At 39.3% G+C, this 23,415-nt stretch overlaps 1 protein-coding gene and 1 pseudogene across 7 annotated transcripts; one reads left to right on the forward strand and one right to left on the reverse strand.

Moving 5' to 3' along the window:
• Window positions 1-3,163: 3,163 nt before the first annotated feature.
• LOC131218001 (U2 spliceosomal RNA) lies at window positions 3,164-3,294 on the forward strand (annotated as a pseudogene).
• Window positions 3,295-3,344: 50 nt separating this feature from the next.
• On the reverse strand, window positions 3,345-22,572 carry LOC131258225 (uncharacterized). Of its 7 annotated transcripts, none has more exons than XM_058259383.1 (3): window positions 22,355-22,572; window positions 22,015-22,111; window positions 3,345-4,355 (listed from the first exon to the last, which is right to left on the reverse strand). In XM_058259383.1, exons 1-3 carry the CDS (start codon window positions 22,531-22,533, stop codon window positions 4,317-4,319), a joined length of 315 nt encoding a protein of 104 aa, XP_058115366.1. In that variant the 5' UTR covers window positions 22,534-22,572; the 3' UTR covers window positions 3,345-4,316. The 7 variants fall into 7 exon arrangements, 4 of the variants coding, with proteins under 4 accessions (XP_058115366.1, XP_058115367.1, XP_058115364.1 ...); XM_058259384.1 differs by lacking the exon at window positions 3,345-4,355 and adding an exon at window positions 4,368-5,106; XR_009177991.1 differs by lacking the exon at window positions 3,345-4,355 and adding an exon at window positions 5,307-5,398.
• Between the last annotated feature and the right edge of the window lie 843 nt (window positions 22,573-23,415).

Raw genomic sequence — 23,415 nt, forward strand, 5'->3', positions numbered from 1 at the left:
ATATCGCTGGTGAATGGAGGCTCGGTTTCCTCCATCATTGCTTCCACTGTGGTCGGAGTGGGAGCCTGGTGGTTCCGCTGAAGGGTCTTAATTTGTTTTCGAAGTTCATCAAGTTGGACTTCCCACGGATCCCTGTTCTCAGCAATCGATTCACGAGGGACTTCGACCTCGGGTGTTTTGCCCCTTCTCCTCCTTTCGAGCTCATGACAGAGGTCGATTGGGGCTAACACTGAGGTCTCAGATACATAGGTTGGTGCTCGAGTCGTTGCATTTTGTGCAGGGTTCGGAGCCTAAGCTGACATGTTCTGGGACGCTTCTGCTCACGAGCTTATGAGAGCAAGTTCCCTCGCTACCACTGGGGCAACCTCTCCCTGATCAAGGGGCGGTTGTTGCCCCATCCTCTACTCTTGCTTCATTTGGTTTATCTCATTAACCAACGTCTGCACTTGATTCTGCAATGCTCGAGACTTACCTTCTCGGCTCCGAGTCCGTTGAGACGGCCCTGTCGGAGCTGATTCAGTATGGAGTATTGAGGACGAACGTCGTTGTTTAGTAGGCTCAGGTTCTGTGGCTACTACTGGAAGTGCTTTCTTCTTTCCTCTGACCATCTTTAGTAAAGCTACCAAGACTCTTTGTTACGTTTCCCTCAGACGGTGCCAAAATGTTGATGTAAGGATCTAGGTCACCCTTGACGAGCTCTGAAGGCTAGCTCCGACCCCTATTAGCCTGCACAAGAGAAGAACAAAGGAGACTCTAGCAAGAGCAGGGGACCCTCTGATGCCAAACTCAGGCTAGGAATCTGGGTCTAAGTTGTGCATGTATGGTTTTGGGTATAAGATGTTACGTACCTGTTTATGCAAATGAATCCCCTATTTATACATTTTCCTAGAGATGAACGCGCCCGCCAATCTCGGCATGATCCTTGCCGTTGAACGAGAGTGGAGAGTGCATTGATGTAGGCCGTTAGCAGTTGATCGTGCGTCGGATATCATTCCAGTCATGCATTACTGGAGTTGATTCCTAAGAGTAACTATTGGGCACTCCCCTTTCTGAGCCGACCTTCACAATCCGACCCGACGATCGGGTCAGCTTTAGTCACATCTACTGAGGGTCCGGTTCCGGTGGTCAAACAAGGCATGTAATAACCTTTTACTGATTCTAGGTCGGTGTTAAAACTTTACAATATGACTTGGAAGCTCAGCCTTGATCGTAATGACAAGGTCGGCGTGGACAAACTATTATCGATCCGAGGCCTTGCTCAGCTCTTCGGCCTCTGTTGAGTACGGCTCAGATTTTCCCATAACAATGTATATGGGGGGGGGGGCCTCCATCGGTGCATTGGAGATTGCAACTGTGGCTCCTGCTTGGAGGAAGCGAGCTATGAGACTTTTGAGCCTTTCTGCGTGACTACCATGTCACCTAAAGAGGGGGTGGTGGTAGGCTGAACGGTTAGAGACATGGGTGAGTCGAGAGGTGATGAAGGGCCTGGGAATTCTCATTTGATCCACAGAGAGACTTGTGCTCAAGTGAGAATGATGCTTTGAAAGGTAGGCACAAACTTCAAAGGATGTTGAATCCTCAAACAATTTTTTTTTGCCAATTATGACGTGATGGTCGTGATGGTCTTTCGCATTCTTCTCCTTCTTCATCACCTTTTTTGCTGATTTTTTTTTTTTTTTTTTAAATTCATTTCATATTTATGCTACTTAATATGACAGACAAACATGAAGAAAAAACTCTACAAGAAATGACAACACAGTAGAAGGCGCCGGTAAGTAAACGAGACCAATATTTGCTAGAAGTCCATGGGTTGGTGGGTTAGTATGGAAACGGTGTTCATTAGAGAGCCAATTGACAAGCGTATGAAGTAAATAAGGCCTGTATTCACTTGATGACATCATGCCAATATGAAAGAAATTTTCCCAGAAATTGTAAAACCCATGTTTCATATAGTTAGTTATGTTTCACATAACCCCTCAAGGGGACTGAGGGGGCAAAATAAGTAGGATCCTATCTTGACTTCGCAAAGTCAAATGACCCCAGGTAGGCACATATGATGCTAAATAAGAATAAAAACTTGGTGAACAAAATATAAAATGAAGCACTAGCCTAGTAGGTAGTAAAGTAAAATAGGGTAAAAAAAAATGCAAAACGTAAGCCAATGCTGAAACCAAGTTGGGAATGTGCACAGTTGGAATGTAATTTGAGTTAACTCAGATGTGAGAAAGGAAAAGGGAATATAGGGTATTGTTTTTTCGTCTAAAAGGAATGATCAAACGTTCCCAATTCTCTCCTAATTCAAGTAGCTTATTTGTTAAAGATTTTTTTACAGGGGCTAGTCTCCAAACTCTCCTAATTCAAGTGGCTTATTTGTAAATGATTTTTTTTACAGGGGCTAGTCTCCGTAGCTGGGCAAGGCCTCAATGTCCATCGAGGATCTCCGGAGAAGAGCCCCCTATGAGCTATATTTATAGATGGAGACAGTCAACCCATGATAATCTGACAGTGTGACACTTGTCCTCCATACAAGCATGCTGACACGTGACGGCTTCTGGATCCCTGATCTGGGCTGCATCATGCCAAGTGTAAACAGGTTCCACTCATCGGACCACTCAGCATGTAATCCCCAGTGGACATCCACACATGTTGGATTTTGAGTGGCCAGGTAAGCAAAACAAACACATTCACAAAACTAATTTCAAGCAACTTCCAACCCTTATGATCCTGTCTTCGGCTCTCATTATGTATAGCAGAGATTTGGTTTTAGTCGGTCAACTTTTAAATTAATCTAGTTTCATTACTTGGGAATGGTACCATAGATGAGCTCTCTTTCATTGAGCAACAAACCCATCTTGGGTCATTGTCACTTCAATTTCATGCTATGTTTGTGTGGTCGGTGAATCACGACCATCCATTTTGTAGACCCCTTCAGTTAATAGGCCATGGGTAAAGAACCGTAGATTCAAGAACCCTATCCATTTGTCAATACGCTTTAGAAAAAATAAAATAAAATCCGAACTGTTGACATTTTAATGTCCATTTGAAGGGCACATTGCAGAAAAGTAAGACTAGATGTCCAGTTTCAACTTCTACTGCAGACCATGACCATTAGCACATGCCAGATAGTCGATCCAGAATCATGAACATCCGATCGCATGGCCTCGTGCCTTTCTTGGCCTTTTGGCTACTTAGATTTAAGTGTAGTATATGTTGTTGTCAGTTTAATATCTGATACGTGGCCTATCAGGTCACATGATATTAAATTAATTTATTGTGGGAGAGGGCCCACCATAGTAACTTGCTACCAGGGAGAGAAGAAGAAGAAGACCGAGTGCTTGGCCGACTTGAAATGAACCAAGACCGGTGCATCGCGGAGATGGAAATAATTATTTCCACTCACTCAAAATTTTGAATTGGCCTATATTTATATAAAGGATCACTGCCATCCATTTTATAGACTGATGGAATTATTAGAATGATCTGATCATTGTGATGTTTGGATGGTGACCTGTGAAATATATGCTGAAACAAATGGATAGTCTGGATCATCGATTTGATGGTCCAAGTTTCCTTATGCAACTAGGAGTGCTACAGCCCATAGTGCTCTAACTAAAAACACTGGGTCATTTCTATTGAGGGGGTTAAGGTTTTTTTTTTTTTTTTAACCCTCTTTGTTTTTCTTCTTTGGTTCTATATTTTAAAAGCTTGGATACCTCCTGAGGAGGTAAGGTTTACACGGTAAGACGACCGGGTATCCAAAACCTAGATCACTCGAACCCACAAACATAAACGCATCTCTACCAGCTTAACTAAAAAGCTGGACACAAGGTACGTACCACCTGATACCCCACTCGGATGTCATGAGTGTAGAATGCAGATCTAAAACTCCGTTGGGCCACACCACAGCACACCATTGGAAACATTGTGGGGGCCACAGAAATTGTGTAGCAGGATTATATTTGTCCCTACAGTTTATCTAAGTATTTGGATGGGATATAAATAAATATCATGGTCTGCTCTATTGAAGGTTTCAACAATGGATGTTTCCGTTCTCACTGTTTAGTGTGGTGTGCCTCACCTGAGTTTTGGATGTGCCTGATCTTTTTGGGTTCCTCTCCTGTTTTGATACTAAGAAACTGATGGACAGAGTGGATTTGTCAAGAGAACCTCTGTGGGGCCCACATAGCCTCCGACCACATGAACTTTGTGCTCGGGGCATAGGCAATCCTCGTCCGTAGTGCAATTTGGATTATCAAACCTCATCTCAAAAATCCTTCCTATTGGCCGGCGTCTCACCTGATGGGTCGCTCCAATGTTCAACACAGGCATGCGGAGCAGCTTGTCCATATAATTTCCTATGCAATGATGAATAACAGTTCAGAATACACATGCATCAGGTGATCATAGGCACCTGACTATTCGCATTCAAAGCAAACAGTGGAGAACAAAAATAGTTAAAAGACTGGGACATGGATGCAAGGGGTAAAGAAAAGCGATGAATAGATTGTCTACTGTATGTGCATGCTTGCCTATATTTCCATGATTGTTATCCTGATATGGACGGCTATCATTGATGCATGTTGTGCCTCTTACATGTAACTTTTGTACCAATAATCCAAACTGTCTAATTCATGGACTCAACTGTAGATGGGTATATTTCCATGATTGTTATCCTGTTTGTTAGAGTTGGAAATATGGTGGGACACGATCTAACAAATAGATCTCTCACATTGTTGAATATACCTATTTTTATAGAATCTTGGCCACCCAATTTACTGGCTGATTGAATGGTTGAAGACATCTAAATTGTTCATAAGTTTCACAATGGGATGAGAAATGAAAGCACGGATATTAGTCTGATCCAAAACATTTGTTGACCCAGTTTTGATGGCGGGCATTTCTATCATCACTGTTTCATGTTGTGGATCGCCTGAGTTTTGGATGTGCCTCATTTTTTTTTGGTTTTCTGTCATATTTTTGCCCTTGCACAACTGATACCCAGAGTGGACTTTTCAAGGACATCGCAGTAGGTCCCACACAGCTTTGGCCTACAGAAAGTTGCTGTAGTCGGGGCGCAGGCATTTCTCATCCCATTTAGAGGGCCGGCTGGAATCAAAACAGCAGGAAGAGCTTCAGTTTCAACGTACAACTACAAGATGAATATCCAAGGATACAAATATACACATGCTTCAACATCCATAAACAAGTGAAATCTTTTAACGGGTGACTCATCTGTGAGAGGCCACGTTTGATGGACAGTGCAAATTGATATTTCTCCCTACCATATGTGTACAGAAGAAATGGCTCTTCCATATATCACTTCTACCAACTCTACTGTAACAGTTCCCCCGTAATCACAATGTGCTTTTGAAACGGCTGTCTCCTAAACATTACCTGACTAGAAACAAGAATATCTCTTGGTTACCGCTAGTTCCACTTTCAAAATTAGCTACTAGAAATAGCAATATGCACAGTTCAGTATTGTTACATGTAGCATGACACAGTACAAGTATTTTTTTTCTAATTATACAAATATGCAAAAGAATGGCTTAAAAAGGTGTGATATGAAGAATGTTGAGGGCGGAACGTACATATCCTTTTAAGGGGTAGGTTGATGCCCTCCCCTTTCAAGGTGTATTTATCTATTCTCAAATCAATATATCCCCAGTGGCTGTTAGAAGAAAGGAAGTTAATGTCCAAACATTCGTCAAAGCGATTAATGGTCAAAAGCTCAACAAGGAAATTGGAGAAATTTGATGGAAAGGATTGTCTAGTAGGAGTGATTTCTGAAACATGAGCCATCATGATAGTGTCCACCAGATGAATGGCTCTGATCGATACATATCCTTGCCACGTGTACTGTGGAGAAATGGATCTATCATATTCCAGTTTTTCCTTTTCTACCCTGTCATCTCCTCCTATTTAACATGGTGCTGGGATTGCTGCAAGCATGGCCAGGCAGAGAGAGAGAGAGAGAGAGAGAGAGAGAGACGGTTGGGCGGATTGGAATTGTCTGCAACACGTACTACACAGCTACGTGTGTCAGCTCTGTGGGCCCACCATGTTTTACATATATAAATCCACTTTGTTCATCAGGACCATTATTTCTATCCTATAAACAAACCGAAAAAAAAAAAAAACAAAAAAACAAAAAAAAAAAGATCTTCCAGCTAAAACTCTCATGCACTACACCAATGTGAAAAATGTAAAAGTGCTCCAAAAACCTATTAACCTCACATGGTGTGCCCCACCCAATATTTCTATCAGGTTGATTTTTGTATCTTTACTTCATCCTAGTGAGTTACACTTGATGAATGGATTTGATGAAAGATAAACACCATAGTAGCCCAACACAAACTGATGATTAGTATCCCATCTCCATTGTTCCCTGTGGTGTGGTCCACCCAAGCTGTGGATCGCTTTGATTTTTTTGTTCCAAGTCCTAGAATTAAGGATAAACCTGATGGGTGGAGTGGATTTTACATATTCAACAAGTTGGGGCGAGCAAACCTGTGTTTCTGAAGATATAAATCAGATGCTGTCACTTGCAAGGACTAGGGTGTTGTAAGGACTCCGATCAGGAGGTTTGCCCCAATACATAATTGCTACAATATTCCAACTGAGGATTATTGTAGCCGTTGGATATGGGGCTTTTAAATGGTGCAAACTGTTTATTTGATAGGGTTCCCCTTGGATGGGGGATTAAATAAAATAATAATAATAATAATAATAAAATCAGATAGAATATTTCAACTCACTAGTTAATACAAAGTTTACAATGTCCATTCATGTTAAAGGAAAAAAGCCAAATTATTGAAACAATCAAACTTGGAGCTTTTCTGTGTTGTCTTTCCACCTCTTGTCATATAAACGGTTTAGTGTTGAGAATTTGATAATCTCAAGTTACAGATTTATAATTATTGTAAAATAAAATGAAATAGGAAACCGAAAAATATAATATTAATGATAGGCTGAAGCACAAGTGATCACGCTATCCTTAAAGCGTTATTCGCCCCTTCTCAAAATAATTGATACTGCTGATAGGTTCCAGGAAAATAGTTCCAGGGTACGACGAGCCTGTGTGTGGTTCTGCGTTCAACAAGCACAAAGGAATCACTGATGGAACTCTGTAAATACAATTTTTATTTTTATTTTTATTTTTCAGATGAAAACAAAAAGAAAATTTCCAAATGGAAAGAGAGATTGAAAGTAGAAGATTGGGTTTGTTGGATTAGATCACTACATTGGTCTGGTTCTTGTGGACTTGTTGGATTAAACCACTACACTGGTCTGGTTCTTGTGGACTTGTTGGCTCAGGTTTGTATTGAACCTGCTGGCTTAATCAGAGAACACTTGGAGCTTACTTGTTCATATAAGAGAATGAGTTGAATGGTTTGTGGTGATTAAATGAACCAGCCAAGCTCGGTTTATTTAGGCAAGGGTGGTTGGACGTTTTGTTCTAGGGTCATTATTGTGAGAAACTAGCCGTTATTTGGCAGTTTCTGGTTGTTTTGCCCATAGGAGACTAGCTGCATGCTAGCTGTTTATGACTGTTGGGATAAACACATGCAGCAGTTTATGCACGGTCTGCTTGATTACTGCATGAGCAGTTACACCAGGCCTCTTAAATGGCTAGTTTAGCTCATATATAAGGCAAAGAGGTCGCTCTCAAACCTCTTACCCACAACACTCCAAACTCAGCCACCTAACATATCTCTCTTAGCCATTGTCGCATTGTGACTTGCACCCGCCTCGTGTCGGTTCATGTAAGGTCACGAGGTACCCATCTGTGACACAATGCGCACGTGCAAAGTGCGCCACTAGCGCAACCACACTGCCTCACATGCCCACACCTTCGCACCGAGTCCGAGACCGTGCTCGTGCTCACGTCTGAGCTCGTGTGCGCGCACGCATGTTCCAGTGCTTTGAGTCTCGGTACTCCTCTGTCTCACCAAGTAAATATTAAGGTACTCAACACCTTACTTATTAAGAGGATTTTTTTCTTCTCCTATTCGATATGAGACTATTTGTAAAGGTGAAAACCAAGTTTTTTCACAAATTATATATATATATATATATAAAATATATATTTTTGAAACAAAAATCATTTTCCATAACAACCCCCCACTTGGTTGAAAAATAATTTTTAAAGAGAAGATATCTGCTAGACTAGACACAACTTATATGCATAAAGAAAGACATCTTTCGATTTGAATCTTTTCTTACTGTAAGTATCTCAAAGTTCTATCAGAATTTCTTGTAGCTGCAGCTTTGAGCAAATTATTCCTATATGACAGAGCCGAAGATACCGCACACATAATCACTTTGTGTTATTTGAGTTCCTACAAATCTTGCTCAACACATTTAATGGACATGTACTTATCCTATTTCATGAACGATCCCGAGAGAAACTCTAACTCTCATGAGAGGTGGCACCACCTCTACGTTCACATAAGTGAAATCCTTCTAATGTCTCCCTTACTATTAAGACACTTGTCCTTTTGACTGGATTTCAATAAGCGCTTTAAGACTCGACCCTCCATCTGTAACACCCAACACTATTTACTATGGATGAGGTTATATATAATTTAGTGTTGAAACTTTCCACATATTAATAACTTGTTTTTACCCATTGAATCCGAACTTAGAAATTTTCTAATTTTGGGTTGGTTTTCTATCGTTGGTGGAACTTTGGTTGAACAGTTTCAACCCCACCTCTCTACATGTTGTCCTTACTACCTCTCATTAGAGGTTTAGTAAAATGATCAACAAAGTTATTGAAAATGTAGTTGTAGTGTAATGGGATTACCACGTTTATGCTTGCGGAAGCTTGAAGGAGCTAAGGAATGAAAGCTATATCCTTGAGGGGGGCGGTGATTGGGACTAATTAAAATTTTCGTCTTTTAAACCACAATTGTCTACTTAAGCTGATATGCAAGTTAAGCTAAGCAAGACAATTAGCTCTAAGGCTTCCAAATCAATAGAGGGTCCAATCACATAGACTACAAATGAGATGCCAATTAAGCGACTAGTTTATAAACTTAAAAGTGCACATGTGTGTGTAGGATGTGGTAACTATCAATTCCTAGTATTCATCTAATCATGCATACATATAATTAAACATTTAATCACATAAGCATAATTAAACAAGTATGCAAATACATTCCCAAACACAAGCATGTATAGTGGTTCAGTTTCCTTACTCCACTCCCAGCGGACACACTCAACACATGAGTGTACCGGATTTCACTATTGGAGGTTTTAAATCAGGTTAACTTCTAACCTTTACAATCTTACACAAGGAAGGCCTCCCGTAAGAGACTTTATGTGGTTTTATATAGACTCGCCACAAATCTCAGTCCTACACAAGAACCTACTGACGTACATTCCAGTCTGAGGCTCCCGCAAGAGACTTTAGTTGGTTTTCTGTAAGCTAACCAACAACCACGGTCTTAATCCAAGGACCCACGTTTACTCTCGCTGGAGACTCCCACGAAGACTAACTCGTACACACCCGTGTCTGGTGGCCTACGCAAGGACTTGATTTAGGCCCCACACATGAGCCAAGGTCCTACACAAGAACCTAGTCGAGTTCGGGTCAGAAACTCTTACCATCAATCTTACACAAGGAAAGAGATTATAGGAACTCTTACACTTGACAACTTGTTGGATTGGGCTCCTTTTGTAGTGTCATCTTGGGTTGCTTGATCGATGCTCTCCCGAGCTTCAAATCAGATCACCTTTGCTCCCACGATCATGATACCGATGCTTTGCCAAGACTTCAGCTCCAAGATCAAACACCTTACATGTAGTGCTCCTTTGAGGTGACCAAGGTGATAGGAGATTGATTGAATCTACTACAACTAATGGGAAGTTGTATTTCCTAGGGGATTCACCCATATGGGTCTTCTAGAAGATTTAAACAATAGTATGCCTATAGAGGTTGAGTCTAATCCCTAGAAAATGAAGGAATCCAAGCACATATTCAAGGTGGAGGTCAAAATCCTCATTAGAGTGTTAATCTCAAGGAAAATGACTTAGAACTCATTGGTTTTAAAGCTTGGGATGAGGGATATGTTCATGGAATATCCTAAGCTTTTATTGCACAAAAAACCCATGGAAATGTCGAAGAACCGAATGCCCTTTATAAAAAGTTCAAGTTTCAACGGTTAAAAAACGGCTAGATAATGGCTCGGCGATTCCATCGAGAAAATTAAATAATGTGATATATTTCTTGCTAGACATATCTGAGTTACATGTTTGATGTCATCCAGTGGTCTCTGATGCCATCGAAGAAGACCTCGATGCCATCGAGGGAATCTTCGATGCCATTGAAAACCCCTCGAGGTATGCTCGATGGGATTAAGCAGCACTCAAAAATTGTTGTTTTGGGCGTACCTTTTCACAGTAGCTTCGTACTTCTTCTCGCCTTACTTATCATGTTCCAATTAGGTTCCTAAGGCTAAGGTATGATCAACAAAGTTTAACTATTAAGCCAAGATCATCTAGAAATTCAAGAGTTGTTTTGGGTCAAGGGTTAGGGTCACCAATGCACCTCATTTACCAGTTCTTTGCTCCTTGATAGTCTTGTCCTCTTGTGTTTTCGGTCTTCAGCCTTAAAGGCTCAACTGACTACATGACATATGGACTTACATGATTGACAAACAAAATGCACAAATCAATGCACTAACAATTATTACATGATTTTACATGAGAAATTGCAATGATTCCATCCTGAATCAATTGTCTCACATAGTCATGTCATAGACTTATATGTCTAGACTTTCCATTATAAGTGCCGTTGTAGACTCTACCTAATGTGGCCTCACTATCACAATGTAGTGAAACAACCGATATAGGCTTCAACAGAACGAGATTTTTAATAAAAGATCCATAAGTCACTTAGCCTCTCACAGACATGGTTATAAACTCAGACTCCATAGTCAAATGAGTTATGCAGGTTTGTTTCTTAGATCCCTAAGACACAGTTGCACCTCCTAGGGTGAAGACCCACCCTGTAGTGGACTTGTTGCCCCCTGCACTCAATATCCAACTCACATCGGTATATCCTTCCAAACAAGATGCACCCACTAGGGTTGCTAGTAAACCTACTGAGTTTACTCACAACATATGCAACATCTGGTTTAGTGCATTGCATAGCATACATTAAACTGCCTATAACTCTAGCATATTCAAGTTGCGCAACTGTTCTTCCATTATTCTCATTTAGCTTAATACTTGGATCAAATAAGGTTTTTGCCTCTTTATTTTTAGATGATTAAACTTGTTTAATATCTTCTCAATGTAACGAGACTTACACAACGCATAACCCCCACTATGTTTCTTAACTTTGATATCTATGATAGTATCCACTTGTCCAAGATCCTTCATTTTGAATATGAAAGACAAAACTTCTTTGTTCTAGTTACAACTTCCATTTTATTACTTATTATTAACATATCATCAACATACAAACAAATAATAGCTATACAGTTACCACTAACTATAGAATATATGCATTTGTCAGCTACATTATGCATGAAACTATGAGATAATATTTTGAAATCAAACTTCTCATGCCACTGTTTGGGTGCGTGTTTTACTCCATACAAAAAATTTAATCAGTTTACAAACTCCTTCAAGGTATTCCATGTATACATCCTCATTAAGGTCACCATTTAGGAAATTTGTCTTTACATCTATTTGGTAGATGTGAAGATGATGTATGGATGCTAGGGCAAATAAAATCCTAATGAATGTTATTATAGCTACTGGAGAATGTGTCAAAATAATCTATCGATTCTTTTTGTCCGAACCCCTTAGCTACCAATCTAGCTTTAAAAGTTTGGATAGTCCCATCAGTGTGATATTTCTTCCTAAATACTCATTTACATCCTATGGGTTTAAAACCTGAAGGTAAGTCCACCATTTCCCATGTTTGATTTGACACTATAGAGTCCATCTCATCATTGATGACTTCCTTCCAAAAATTAGTCTCTAGAAGACAGCCTCACTAAAAGTTTTAAGGTCATCTTCTATAGTCATTATTATAGGTATCTTCTTAATAACATTCTCTCTATCACCTTTTACGAGATGAAAAAGGATACACTGAGAATCTATCTATTCAGAGTCAAGACTTTTTTCAACCCTTACCCTCTGACTCTTACGAGGTTCTCTTAGAGCTTCAACCTCTTGTGGAGCTCTACTCACTGGTTCACTTCTAGGAATTTAGATTTCATTATCCTTTGACTCCAAGGATAGTGAATCCTCAAAGAATTTAACATTTTTGGATTCTATGATAGTGTTAGACTCTTAAGTCTAAAAGTCTGTAAGCTTTGCTATTTTGGGCGTACCTTACAAAGGCACACTTGATAACTCTGGGTACTAACTTGGTTCTTTTGAGATCAAGTGTCCTACAATACGCAAGACACCTCCATACTTTAAGATATCCTAAATTAGGTTTCATATCTTCCCATACCTCATATGGTGAGGTTTTGCTTTTCTTAGATGGAATCCGATTTAAGATGTGGCACGGTGCAAGCAGTGCTTCACCCCGAAGATTTAGTGGCAACTTTGCTTGTATTAGCATTGAGTTGACCATCTCTACTAAGGTCTTGTTCTATCTTTTTGCCACATTGTTTTGTTGTGGTGTGAATGGTGCGGTGGACTGGTGTACTAAGTTGTGTTCTTCATAGAAGTCGGATATTTCGCTTCAGAAGTATTCTCCCCATCTGTCACTGTGGAGAAGTTTTATTTTCTTATTTTGATTTTCTACTTCCGCTTTATATACCTTGAACATACTCAGTGCTTCATCTTTGTTCCTTAATAGGTATACATACACGAATATAGAGCAATCATCAATAAAAGTTATAAATTATTTTCTACCTCCACGAGTAACAATACCGTTCAACTCACAAATATTAGTATGCACAAGATCCAATACTTTAGATGATCTCTCAACACTTAGAAATGGTTTCTTCATCATTTTGGACCGTATGTACACTTCACATTTATCGTTCTCATTATTAGTGAATGAGATTAGGCCACTCTTAACAATGAATTTTAAGGTACTATATCATATATGTGCTAATCTACCATGCCATAATGCTATAGATTCAACCATATATGCAGAAGTGCTACTTTCATTCAAAGAAAGCTTAATCACGCCGTCACAAGCATATCCCTTTCCGACAAAGTTCCCATTGTCTAACAGAATCACTTGCCCAAGTCGTACATAACCTGTAACCCAAGTTTTCCCATAAACTAAATTCCGCCTCATGCCTGGGATGTGCAACGCGTTAGTGATGCAGGACAATTAACCACTTGCTTTAAAAGCTAAAACTAATAGAGCATGGCGAATCAATCCCTTTATCTCATAGCCCGGGCCCCAAATCCATGAGTTCCGTCTCACACGAGCCACCTGCCTCACATGAGCCCCAAATCCATGGGTTTCGCGGGCTGGCCACCTCGAGTGTGCCTCTACATCCCACAGAACACCCCACTTGAACTCAGTGTGAAAATGCCCCTACATTAATCACCCCCGGTGAAGAGTCTCGAACACGAGACCTCCCGCTTTAATACTAATTTGATGCAGGACAATTAGTCACTTGCTCTAAAAGCTCGAATTGGTAGAGCATGGCGAATTAATCCCTTTATCTCATAGCCAAGGCTCCAAATCCATGGGTTAGGTTTTCAGCCGAACCCTCCTCGTGGGCCCGAAATCCATGGATTTCCCCCCCTCGTGGGCCCCAAATCCATGGGTTCCGCGTCACACGGGCCCCAAATCCATAGATTCCGCGGGCCGCCCACTCCGAGTGTGCCCCTGCATCCCACAGGCTACCCCACTCAAGCCTGGTGTGAAAATGCCCCGACATTAGTTAGTTAAGATCACCTTCTTATTAGGGGTAAACACTAGTTTCATAGTTCCTTTGCCCACAACCTTCGATTGGACTTCATTACCCATTTGGACTTCTTGATCATTGGTCACATCTTCACAGGTTTTGAACGTTGACCTGTTGTACCAAACATGAACTATAGCAACCGTATCATACCACCAACCGGGGACATTCCCTTGGGTCATGTTAAACTCGATGATCATGGCAACTATTTCATCTCGGTGATCATGGCAACTATTTCATCCTCAACTGCACTTGCTTCTTTCTTCGATTTGTGAAATCGACATACTCGAGCATAATATTCCGTTTTTCCATAGACATGGCGAGGGCCTTTGAACTCTTCGTTCTTCTTCTATGATTTCTTGAATTACCCTTTATTGGGTTTTAGGGAATCGTCCTTCTTAAGATTCTTATTTTGGGTCTTTTTTACTACTTGTACCTTGGACGGAGAATTCCCATTTTCAGCTTTCTTATCACGGTTACGAGATTCTTCCTCAATTCTCAAATGTTATTGGATTTGTTCATGTAAGTGCTATAATGTTTAAAGCACACCTTATTTGTTAAATTTCGTTTACTCAATACATCTTAGCTAGCGATGTTCAAGCTTAGTCCAAGATCAAGTTGAAGATTAAGCTCGAACTCAAGTTGAAGATCAAGCTCAAGAGACAACGTGAAGTGAAGATCTACTAAAGTTCTATTAGAAGATCAAGCTCCTTAGAGAAGCTCAAGTCTCTAATCTACTTCAAGACAATGAAGTTCAGTTCATACAGGTAGTATAAACCCTAGAAAGACCTTAGGTTTAGGTGCTTTCAAAACATATTTAAAATTTGGTTTTTATGCTTGTATTTAGTTGAGCTTCGACTAGCCTAAGTTTTGGCTCGACCAGTCTAAGGATTCTTCAACCAGTCCTAGTTCAAACCGAGTGAAAGAGAAAATTCTGTTACATCTGATACCAGTCGAGTGGTCGTCTCGACCAATCGAAGGACATTGTTTGACCAGTCAAGCGTTCCTCGACTCGAAGTCCAACAACTGAATCTATTTGGATTTTGAGGTCCTCGACCAGTCGAAGACACTGTTAGACTAGTCGAGCAGGGCCTTCGACCAATTGGAGGTTTGTTAAATCCTATCCCGCTCAAAATCAGATATCCGTTGGAACAGAATCTGGTGCTTGGGTCAGTCGAAGGTTGCCTTAGGCCAGTCGAATGAACAAACTTTTTTGCCTATAAATTGAGGTTCTTTCTCAATCCGAAATATAATTAAAGCCTATCAAAATCCTTCTGCAAGAGAGAAAGAAGCCTTAGTTGTTGTCAACTATTAAGCGATATTTATAAATTCTTTTATATAGCTTTTTGTTTAATTCCTTAATCTCAAACTCTGTCATTCTGATTCTAAAAAGGGAGTGAATACTCTTCCTATTGAGATTTAAAGGAATTAATACAAGTAGTCATTGGTTTAAATCTACTTAAAATCAATAGAACCCTGGACCTTTTCTATCGGACTGAACTTTGAATATTCGACATTCAAGAAAAGCGGTTCTTCGGCTATAGCTTCTTCTATGGGGAAGATAAGCAAACGTTCATTTTCTGTATTTGGTTTTTTATGAGATAGCCTGAAAATCTCATTATAGGTTTTGTCAGAGATAGCCTGAAAATCTCAGTGAGGGGTTTCTTTGTTTACGATAGCCTGTTAAAATCACAATTATATCAGGTTTTAACGTGACCCTGTGAAAACCTTGTTCATAATGAAAAGTCAAGATTACATGGATAGTAATCTTGGGAGTGGAGTAGGTGTGGCTGTTTGCGAACAATTGTTGACACACCGAACCACCGTAATTCTTAGTGTTGTGGTGAATGTTTTTATTATTCTTCTGGTGAATGGTTGTAATTCTTTTATGTTAAAGTGGTGAATGTTTGTAATAGTTAGTTTTATTTACTCTTACTCAGTTTGGAATTCTGATTCTTACAGCATCCGTGAAATAAGGTTGTCCTACCTAAACTTGTTTTCGGTGTAGGTTGTCCTACGAATCAATTTGAATCAACGTTTCAATACTAGTACAATTGAGATGTCTGATTTGTTTACTTATTCAGCACTTTATTCGAATATTTGGCATAGTCCTATTCACCCCCCCTCTAGGACTTCTTAAGCTTGCCTTTTTCAGTTCCAATGTGTAGTTATCAAACTTGTGCAGCAGCTTCTTCATGTAGCCTTTCCACATCGGGGGCAATTTAGCGATTATAGCCCTGACTTGGAATCATTCAAGGAGATCAATTTTAAGGGTCTTAATTTTGTTTACAATCAGCTGCAATTCTTGGATTTGGGGCAGCAACGGTTTATTATCTACCGAGTTAAAGTTGAAATACCTGGCTATTAAGAACTTGTTGGTACCTTCTTCAGCCTTGTATTTAAACTCTAGGGTGATTCAAATTTCTTTTGCAGATGTAGTTTGTGTGTACAGATAGTGCGTTCAGAATGTGTCTACGACACAACAGTTCATCTTCAACTCGTTTGTTGCATACATCAACTTGTTCGAGTGTGTCCTCGTCAGTTGCCTCCGACAGTGGCTGAAGATTAGGATCTAAGATGTAATTAATCTTCAATGAGGTCAATAAAAACTTTATCTTATCTTGCCACCTTGTAAAGTTGGATCTATCGAACCAATCGAGACGAATCAGATCTTGTTTCATCAATTTAATGGAAGATACGCCTTCAATTTCCATTACAAATAACTCTTTAAGATTGTTGAGAATTTGATCATTTCAAATTACAGATTTATAATTACTGTAAAATAGAATGAAATAGGAAACCAAAAAATATAGTATTAAGGACAGGCTGAAGCATGTGTGAACACGTTGTCCTTAAAGAATTATTCGCCCCTTCTCAAACTAATTAAGACTCCTGGTTCGTATTGAACCTACTAGCTTGATTAGACACCTAGAGCTTACTAGTTCATATGAGAGAATGAGTCGAATGGTTTGTGGTGATTAAATGAACCAGCCAAGCTCAGTTTATATAGGCAAGGGTGGCTGAATGTTTTGGTCCAGGGTCATTATTGCAATAGACCGTTTCTGACTGTTGGTGAGAAATTAGCCGTTATTTGGCAGTTTCTGACCGTTTTGCATGTGGGAGACTAGCTGCATGCTAGCCGTTTATGACTGTTGGGCTAACCACATGCAGCAGTTTCTGCATGGTCGGGTTAATTACTACGTGAGTAGTTACACCATGCCTCTTAAACGGCTAGTTTAGCTCCTATATAACGCAGAGATGTCTCTCTCAGACCACTTACCCACAACACTCCGAACCCAGCCACTTAACACATCTCTCTTAGCCATTGTCGCACTCCAAATCGCACTTGCCTCGTGCCAGTTTGTGAGGGAGCAACCCATCCGCGACAATATGCACAGATGCGAAGTGCGCCACTAGGGCCTCTATAGCAACATTGCCTCACATGCGCACGCCCACGCACTGAGTTCGAGACCACGACCAAGCCCGTGTGAGCGCATGTGTTCCAATGTGAACAAGTCTCAGTACTCCATCTCACCAAGTAAATATTATGGTACTCAACGCCTTACTTATTCAGAGGATTGTTTCTTCTCCTATTTGATATGGGGCTGTTACCAACGGTGAAAAACCAAGTTTTTTCACAAAAAATATATGTATATATATTACAAAAATCATTTTCCATAACATTTAGATCCCTGTAAGATGACCTAGATTCAAAGTGAAAGTTTCTAAGTATCCTATTGTAATAAGTTGGAATTTATATGAGCAAACCTTCCGGTCCAACTATGCAAGCATGCCTTGGCACCTACCAAGTTACTTTTACAAACCTAGAGCCATGGGGTGGAACTTTCATGACACATATCCAGTCCACCAGGGATGCTGCCTCATTTTTTAACCATTGAATTCAAAAATCAAGATAGTCTAGAACTTGAGGAGGTCACAGGAAACAGTTGGGATACACTACCCGTCATTGGTTTGGTTTGGGGCTCACCATGTATTTATATTCCATCCAATCCGTTCATCTGATGTGCCTCATGGTATGAAAGAATTATCCAAAATCACAGTATTTCAAAAATTATTTTGGATGATATTGTGAAAAAAATTCCTAGAATTAATTGACACAACGGCCCATGTTTCATTGGTTAAGCTTCAACAGAAACAAGGTTTTCAAACCTTTTTGATTGGTAGCCTTCAAATTGACAGTAAGAGTTAATGGGTCCTATTAAAGGGAAAGGCAAGAATGGATGTTTAGAATGGTCATATTAGTATGGTTTTTTAATGATGGGCCATTTAATTAATTAGCTTGCTACAAGCAATACTACACTATAGAGAAAAGATGTCATGAGGTGAATTTGTGCAGAACATACCATGCACATGGGAAATGCATATGGTGTTCCCAACGTTTGATCTAGTAGGCATAGTGGCTAAATATCCTGTTCACATGATTGATTGTGAGTTTTTCCTTCCCAATGGTTGGATGGACTCCATTCTCTTATCACTTGGGCCTATCAATACAATGACCCATTGAATTGATGTTCATGGTTATTGTGTACAAGTGCATCAACATGATGCCCACTCCTACAATCCGTCGTGGGTACCTTCCATTACATATGTTTAATACAAGGTGTTCGATATTTGTTACGATACGCCCGTAAAGGCCGATACGTATAGGTAACGGCCATCACCGTTACATGATACATGGGTGAAACGGGGTAGTTGATTTTTTGGGACCGTATCGGCCATTACGGGCATAACGACAATTACCCCCGTAACAGTTGAAAAACAGACACTTTTTTTTTCTATTTAAATCCATTTCATTAATTAGCTTGCTACAAGCAATCCTACACTATAGGGAAAAGATGTCATGAGGTGAATTTGTGCAGAACATACTATGCACATGGGAAATGCATATGGTGTTCCCAACGTTTGATCTAGTAGGCATAGTGGCTAAATATCCTGTTCAGATGATTGAGTGTGAGTTTTTCCTTCCAAATGGTTGGATGGACTCCATTCTCTTATCACCTACGCCAATCAATATGATGACCCATTGAATTGATATTCATGGTTATTGTGTACAAGTGCATCAACATGATGCCCACTCCTACAATCCGTCGTGGGTACCTTCCATTATATACGTTTAATACAAGGTGTTCCATATCCGTTACGATACGCCCATAAAGGCCGATACGTATAGGTAACAGCCATGACCATTACACGATACAGGGGTGAAATAGGGCAGTTGATTTTTTGGGACCGTATCGGCCATTACGGGCATAACGACCCCCCTCTTTAAAAAAAACAAACTTTTCTCATTCTAAAAACTCTCCTAGATCATTTTACAATAGATTTTGACCACACTTACTATAGTTTTTAATATTAAAATCATATATTGAAGTGATATGAGTGAATAGAAGCTCCGATGGCCTTTTTTTCAAAAAATTGAAAAAGTAGTATTTATGCAATTTTTCTTATTTCTAGTTTTAGTGCTTTATTGTGATGTGTAAACATTAGATACATATAATCATGTTCACAAATTCACTAGATAGCCCGATACAACACTCTCACCAAAGAGTGGACTGTTACACTATCATAAACTTGTTCAAAACAAAAAATGAATACATATTTGGAATATTTACATTATTCTTGATTTTCTAAATATTTTTTTAGAATTTTTCAGGCAAAAGAAAATTTTCAACCGTTATGGTGGTCATAACAGTCGTTACGCCCCCGTATCGGCTGCTACAGCCGATACCCGTATCAGTAATGGTGGTGACCGTTACCATTACGGAATACCTTGGTTTACTAGCAAACTGGTTGTTGAAGGTGGACTCCATAAAGTTTGTACCTCTACTTCCACTGCACCGGATCCGTACACGACATTACTCCACTTTCAATCCAACTCGCTCACCGATGAGATTTGAGCTTGGGTAGAAAACGATAGTCTAAAATTGCCACTAATCGAAATTGGAGACGATTTACTATGCCGCTAATTGATTGTTGGTAATTGTCGCTTAATAGCAACGGTTAACATCCATCACAAATTGGAGACGGATCTTAACCATCGTTAAAGCCATACTTTCTAGAAAAACCCCTCGTTTAGTGGCGGTTGAGACACGTTGTGGAAATGTCTCATTAAACGATGGTTTGAATCTGTCGCTAATTTTCAATATTTAAACTATACGTATCTTACATTGGTTTTTTTTTTCTTTTTCGTTAGCTTGTTAGTACACCCCACTATCAGTTCACACTTCACTGTTAGCCACCCCCACTTGGGAATCGATACCATGACCTCATGTTGAAACGAGGTATCTTTCACTCAGTCTACCCCTTGAGCTATGGATCAGGGTGTGTATCTTACATTGGTTACCACCAAGGTATTCCGTATCAGTAATGGTGGCCGTAACGATCACCACCATTACCAATACGGGTATCGGCCGTAACAGATGTTACGATCCCATAACGGTTGAAATTTTAGATTTGTCCGAAAATTTCTTTAAAAAGATCTTAAAAAATCCAGAATAATGTAAATATTCCAAATATGTATTTATTTTTTTTGTTTTGAACATGACTTTGGTGAGAGTGTCGTATCGGGCTGTCTAGTGAATTTGCGAACATGATTATAAATCTCTAATGTTTACACATCACAATCAAGCACTAGAACTATAAATCAGAAAAAATGCATAAATACTACTACTGCAATTTTATTTTTTTTAAAAAAAAGGGCCGTTGGAGGTTCTATTCGCTCAAATCACTTCAATCTACGGTTTTAATATTTAAAACTATAGTAAGAGTGGTCGAAATCAGTTGTAAAATGACCTGGGAGAGTTTTAAGAATGAGAAAAGCGAAAAAATGAGAAATTTTGATTTAAATAGGAAAAAAAATTGTCGTTTTTCGACCTTTACGAGAGTAACGGTCGTTATGCCCCATAACGACCTTTACGACCACCGTAACCGCTAATACGGTCTTAAAAAACCAATTGTCCCGTTTCACCCCTGTATCGTGTAACGGTCATGGCCTTTACCTATACATATTGGCCTTTACAAGCGTATTGTAATGGGTACGGAACACTTTAGTTACCACCGGGGTGCACTTGATAATACATCAAGGGGGCGTTTGTATGCCTGTAAAATATGTAAGTTATAATCCGATTACAGGTGATCAAATTACATGGGCCAACTGGATGGGTGCATTTGCCTGTAAACAAATTGCAGGTTGTAATTAGATTATAACTTTTTGCGTAATCTGAAACATGGCAAAAGGGCATATTTCATATTTCAAGTAAAGAGATTTCATGCAATGGTTATAATTTTTTCAAAAATTATGCGAGGAGAGATGTGGCTTCGGCATTCCCACCCTCCCCTTCTTCCAACAACTAGTCTATGCAAGGTGTCAAAACGATTTTAAAAAATTGAAGAAGAAAAGAAACATACCTATCTCTCTCTCTCTCCTTCGTCCAAGGCATCCAACTTTCAACGAGAGGCAACCTTGTGCACAGGTTAGATGCCATACAAAAACACGTGGATCCACTTTCAATGTGGGTTGAGCTTGTTTTATATTTGGATTGTTGAAGGCGTTTAAACATATTAGGTGCTATTAATTTGATGTTGATTTATAGTTGATAGTTTATATTCAATAGTTTCTCAACATTCTATGATATTTGAATTAGTGGGCCCACTATTGTTGCCCACCAAATGATTTAGTGTAAATCGACCATAGGCATTTTTTAATTGGGCTCATCCTAATAATGCATCTTAAATGAAGATTTTATATGTTATTTGATGATTTTTAAAGGATCTACCACTCCAGTCCAGGCTCTATCGTGCATGAATACCCAATTATAGGCTGTAAACATTATACAGGTCATCTAAACACAGGCAACTGTTTACCAACAAACTAATTACAGCTTAAAGCCAAACAAGACAGGCTGTAAACACTGTACTCATGTAATTTGATTACTCGTAATCCGATTACAACTAAAAGATTTTACGGGCATCCAAACGACCCCTTAGGTAGCATAATGACCACCTTAAGCATTTTGATTTTTACAAGTATTTCTCATTTAATATTTAATAAATAAATAGAATTATTTAGCAAGATAATTAAAATTGAAAAACTCACCGAGTAAACTATTGTTAGCAGTTGCAGATTCATCCTAAATTCCAAGTAGCTTCTCTTCCATCCACTGCTATTCCCACAATTGTTGATTGGATGCAACCTGCCAAGCATGAGAGCATTAGAGAAAAATTAGTGTTAATTAAAAGGTATTAATTCGAAATAACATGAAAGTTACTTTTGTGAATTTCAATGACCACGTGCTAAAAATCTCCTAGATTTCCTTTAGGATTTTTTATGCATGGGCCATCCATGGTGGGCCCATTATATAAATGAGCCATCTACTTGCACAAAGTGAATACAAACAATTCTATGACACCTCAATAAGTAAACATGAACAATATACCAAGTAGAAGTACTTAAGCAGCATCCGACCAACATCAATGAGAAGCATGCCATCTCACTGGGTGCCCTCTTTTTCATGAAAATCTGACGATTATGCACATGAGAAGTCCACATGTGCAAGGGCATTCCTCTATAGAGGCCAATGGTCAAAGCTCCAGCCACACAAAATGGTTCCAACATTTACAACTTTCCCTCCTCTGCTTTCTAATCCGAATTTCTCTATTCAGGTATCAGAAAAGCTTAGTACTTGAAAATCTCTTACAATGATGATGTGTTGATTTGGGTGTCAAATAAACTCGAATGGATGCATCTGGAAGCACTATCCAATTGGATTGCAATAGTTAGTCTGTAAAAAGGAAATGATTAAATTATTATTACCTTAACATTGAAATTGCAGGAATGTGCTCTGAATTGCAATTAGGTTTCCTTCCATGAAAAACTGCACTGCAAACCAAAAAGAAACACAAATCTTCTTTTGGAATACATAGTTTTCCATTTCCTATCGTATTCGATGACCATTTTCTGCCCTAAGGACCCTAAAAAAACAAAATTTGGATTGACTTGGAATTCAAACTAAGCCTGCAAAGCGACCCAACCTTGAAATTCAACCCAAGTCAGAGTTCTATAGCTCTGCTCAGACCCCAAAAGAACGAAGCAGCAAGAATCTTACATAGGCTAATAATGGTCATTGTAGCATCCATGTTTAACATTTCGCCACCAATCTGAGAGAGAGAGAGAGAGAGAGACTCAAACTCAATCTAAGATTTAAAAGAACAATAAAGGGAAAAATAAAATAAAATCTGTGGCTGCACCAATAGATCTAGTACATTACGAATGGTTGCCTACATACCCAAAAAGGCGAATTGGGATCAAAACACTACCTAGTTCTTTTCAATTAACGAAGTTACTAAAGGAACCAATTTTTGTATTCAACGAAGTATCAGTGAATGCTATCACTAATCACAAATAGGTAGTGCTTTAGGAAATTGCAAATTATCTGCAATCAATGTATATTCCTTTTACATCTCCTGCGAGTTGTGGTAGATATGGGAGAGTATACAC

This window comes from Magnolia sinica, chromosome 10 (genome assembly GCF_029962835.1).
Source record: "Magnolia sinica isolate HGM2019 chromosome 10, MsV1, whole genome shotgun sequence".
In the NCBI taxonomy this organism is placed as follows: domain Eukaryota; kingdom Viridiplantae; phylum Streptophyta; class Magnoliopsida; order Magnoliales; family Magnoliaceae; genus Magnolia; species Magnolia sinica.

What these genes read in the sequence shown, in the direction of transcription:
- LOC131258225 (XM_058259380.1), bottom strand. Translation starts at nt 22,533, where the DNA reads ATGTTGGAACCATTTTGTGTGGCTGGAGCTTTGACCATTGGCCTCTAT. An exon ending in TGCTTAAGTACTTCTACTTG is followed by an intron (nt 22,112 to 22,354) that starts GTATATTGTTCA and finishes CATGCTTGGCAG; the next exon opens with GTTGCATCCAATCAACAATT. An exon ending in TGCTAACAATAGTTTACTCG is followed by an intron (nt 7,128 to 22,014) that starts GTGAGTTTTTCA and finishes TTGTATTTACAG; the next exon opens with AGTTCCATCAGTGATTCCTT.